The sequence below is a fragment of the Rhagoletis zephyria genome, unplaced genomic scaffold (genome assembly GCF_001687245.7).
Source record: "Rhagoletis zephyria isolate East Lansing unplaced genomic scaffold, Rhagoletis_zephyria_1.1 Rzeph_scaffold_31586, whole genome shotgun sequence".
Lineage (NCBI taxonomy): Eukaryota > Metazoa > Arthropoda > Insecta > Diptera > Tephritidae > Rhagoletis > Rhagoletis zephyria.
The window spans coordinates 1-4,095 of NW_016188642.1; the positions used below are offsets into that span (position 1 = coordinate 1).

The following is a 4,095-nucleotide window of genomic DNA, read 5'->3' on the forward strand; positions in this document are numbered from 1 at the left end:
TCGGCCAAGTGTCATTCGACGACCAATATTACAAATTGGCCAAAAGTTCCGGAATTGCCGAAAGCTACTACCAAGCAATCCACTGAACTTCAGAACGCAGCGCATTTAATTTCCCAAGCAGTAAATGCCTCATCAGGAAATAATCTTAATAATAGCCATGCTGCTCCGAACCTCATTAGCATCAACAGCAGCAATAATGGGAATCTCGAAGGAGCGGGGAGTAAAAGTAATACAGACCTCACGGAGTTAAATGGAAAAATAAACGAATTAATTGGTAGATTTTTAGAACTAGATTTTTTGTGTGCTTCAAATATTGTTTGTTTTTGGTAGAACTTGCAAAAATGCAGTCGATGCAAATTAACAACCTTCAAGCAGAAATATCCAGCATGAAGAAAGCTAATCCCATGTCATCCACGAAAAGTATGTCCGAGTTCTCATTTAAACTCGAAATGCAGCTATCAAAGCTGATGGAGCAATATCTTAAACGTTATGAAAATGAGCACAAAAAAAAGTTGACTGCTTTTATGGCCGGACGGTACTTCAACATTTTATTAATAACTAGACTAAAAGTAATAATTGTATATTGATTTTCGTCAATAGGGAGCAGCAAAATAGAGAGTTACGTGACAGTTTCATACAGATAATGAATCAATATGTATTAACTCATCTTGGTGATGTAGTATCTAAAGTGATAAACATCGAAATTCAACGTCAATTAGCGCCAATGTTATCAGCGAAGATTGATCACTTGCAGCAACAAATACAAATAGATGTCGCTCAGAAGCTAACAGCATTTGATCTCATGCTTAAGGATAACATTTCACAAGTGTGCAAAAGCAAGGTTTGTCTGAGTAAAGTTCAGCAATTGTAATCATCGTAACTTGTAAGTTTGGTTTCAGAACATAATTGACACTTTTGGAAAATCCGTTTTGGTGGGGGTTCAAGGGAGTCTGCAGGCAGCATTCATTGAATCCATGTCAAGTACTTTGATACCTGCATACGAAAAGTCTTCACAAAATATGTTTAAGCAGCTACATGACGCATTTTCTGTTGGAATCAAAGAATGTATGTATGTTTTCAAATTATTATTTGATCAATAAACGTAATAATATTTTCTGTTTATATATAGTTATGGAGCAGTTCGACAATTATCTTCAACATTTACAACCTATGCAAGACTCCACTGAAGAGGTTCTCAATAAGTTCTCTGGCTTTCGGCAACATTTGGACTCAATACTGATCAAGCATCGCAACGCCGTTTCAGAAACCATGCTTGAGACACGAAAGGACGTAAAAAGTTTGGAGATTTTACTATCTCGACAAATCCAAGAAACTATCCGTACTGAGGTAGCTTATTTGTGATTAGACATACATACATACATACATACATACATACATCATAATTTCTTAACAACCGTTTATTATCTTTTAAGATGCGAAGATGTTTTGAAAATCAAACAATTGCGTTACGTTCCCAAACTAATACACCAGCTCCGATGTATGACTTAAAAGACACTATAAAATTATTATTACATCAAGGTCAAATAAACAAGGCATTTCACCAAGCTTTGCTTGCCAATGACTTAAATTTGGTTGAATTTACCTTAAAGGCTGCCGATCACGGGGTGGTCTTTTCACCCGACTGCTGTTTGGAACAGAAGGTGCTTCTATCACTAATCCAACAAATCTCGGCCGATATGAGTAATCACAATGAAGTGAAGCAAAAGTATGTTTAGTGTTTTTTTTTTTATAAATTTTAAATAGCATTCGATTTACCTTTAATCTTGCAGTTATTTAGCCGATGCTTTACTTGCTATAAATCCAACCGATCCCATTACACGTGAGCATGCGCCAAAAGTATTGCAAGAACTATTCCGTAATTGCCAAATGTTTTTGGTAAACCATTCTAAAAGCCCGCAGTGTAGCAATGTGCGAATGTTGATGAAGGCGGTTCAGGCCTATATGGATCAATTTTAAGATTTGTCATCATTGTTTTCCGCCATATATGCTCACCCAGTACCAACAGCTCAAAGGACATTTCCACTCCAACGGCACCCAGCATAGCTGCAGTATATCCGTTTAACTAAATAACCACTATCCTATTAATGACGAAATGCCTTCGTAACTGAATTGGCAGCAATCGAAATACAGATTCACTGACTTCACTCATATTAAAGAAAGAAATAAATTACAGACCATCAAGATAATTGATAAACAAATAAAATGAAAGTCGTAAAATATTTTGTAGAGTGATATATTTTTGTAGAGTCGAAAGAATTCAAGTTTTAATTTTAAGTTTTAATTCTATGAGGAAGGATGTGATTTTATGTTTATTATGTTTATTATTTTTTCAATTAAAAAGTAACAAATTATGTAAAATGGAGATCAATAACATATGTATGTTTGCATTTACGAACCTTTCGCGGATTCCATTTCTAAGTTGAAAAATATAATAGTAATATTTATAGAATTAAATATTTCTTTGCCGATGACCCTTCATTTAATTAACCATTAATAACGTCTTATTTTGGGGAAAAAATGTATAAAAGCTTCTGATTCGCAATAGCCATGAGCTTTAAGGAGTCATTCGCAGTGGAAAAAAATCTTAGCTTGTGAACGTGGAAACGCAGTGGAGTAGCTACCCATCACAAAAGACAAAGAATTCGAATGCTTGCCAATAGACTACGATTTTTTGTTTGTTTAAATACTTGAATAATTATGTTTTCTGTCCAGTTTTACCTACTGTTTTTCAGTAATCAACCACTTGTTCGCCTTTTTATCTAAAAATTGTTCTACTGCAGTTAAACTCAAGTTGTTCTTAATTATCAAATATTATTATATTATATTAATTTATATTTTTAGGATTTCCCAAACTAAGTTTTTAAGTTTTTGGAACTGTCTTTTGTGAAAGAAAGCAACCTTTAGGAGGTGCATATAGTCCTAAAATTTCATCGAAAATAGCATAAGCGACCCGTTACTCAAAAAGGAAGCGATTTTGAGATGATAATCAAACTCAACAGAATTCTGCGAGTTTTGAAGTATGGAGAACACAGTCTACAATGACACTTTGAAGAGAAAATAACGGAGCTACCGAAATTTGTTATAAAAGCAAACTAAAAGTTGCATTAACTTTAATTAGGGAGGTTCAGGATATTATGCAAATGGTCTTGGATTGCCATTTGCAAATTTTATCCTTGCTACCATGGTACCGTTTGCATTTTATTGTTGTAAATTTAGAAATGCTCCGAAATTTGCAAATGTAAAATCATTTAAGAAAGTAGATTTTTTGAAGCGATGTAAACTAGGGCTACTCAGACGTTCACATGACAGTCGGGTCTACGTATCCGGAACGACCCAGATTTATATCTGGTCAATCCAGCAACACTCGCCAAAAACAACAGGGCTACTCAGAGCTTTGTTCCATTAAGTAAGAGAGACAAATCACATTTCTCAAAGTGGAAAAACAATATGAAATTAATATATGTATACATACCGTTACTTTAATTTACAAAGGCCCTAACCCCTAATATGTAATACTTCTATATTGATAGTAACATACCTTCACAATGTGTTTTTTATTACGCAATCAAAGGGAGGCAGCCCATCAAATAAATGTTCGCTTGTGTTAGTATAAATGTACCCAATGGGACTGAAAGTTAGCTGCTCCCGAAAGGAGCAAGTACGGAGTAGTACAAAAGCAAAGTAAAAAATAAATTTTTAAATTTCTGACAATGCTCAGAAATAAATATCATTTTGAGTAGTAAGATAAAATATTTTCTTTTGAAAAAAAGTTTATTTATGTGTAAACATGTATGNATTTTTAAATTTCTGACAATGCTCAGAAATAAATATCATTTTGAGTAGTAAGATAAAATATTTTCTTTTGAAAAAAAGTTTATTTATGTGTAAACATGTATGTATGTATGTACAGTGCCGGACAAAAGTATTGGCACAGAGAATTTTTCGCAATATATGCAAAGTTTTTTATTCTAATTTATTTTCACGGAGGATAATATTATTGACTATGTCGCAAAGCACTCAACTGCCAATAAAAATAGTATGTCTTGCTACAAGCTGGTAAAAAAAGGTACACCT

General features: G+C 33.7%; 1 protein-coding gene across 1 annotated transcript; it reads left to right on the forward strand.

Moving 5' to 3' along the window:
• Positions 1–3: 3 nt before the first annotated feature.
• On the forward strand, positions 4–2,515 carry LOC108383225 (enhancer of mRNA-decapping protein 4 homolog; the record flags this gene model as incomplete). The annotated part of the gene is made up of 7 exons (XM_017639603.1): positions 4–274; positions 331–535; positions 601–841; positions 900–1,065; positions 1,130–1,347; positions 1,434–1,726; positions 1,791–2,515. Coding segments are annotated over 7 exons (1,581 nt in total), but the record flags the coding sequence as incomplete, so codon positions are not given.
• Between the last annotated feature and the right edge of the window lie 1,580 nt (positions 2,516–4,095).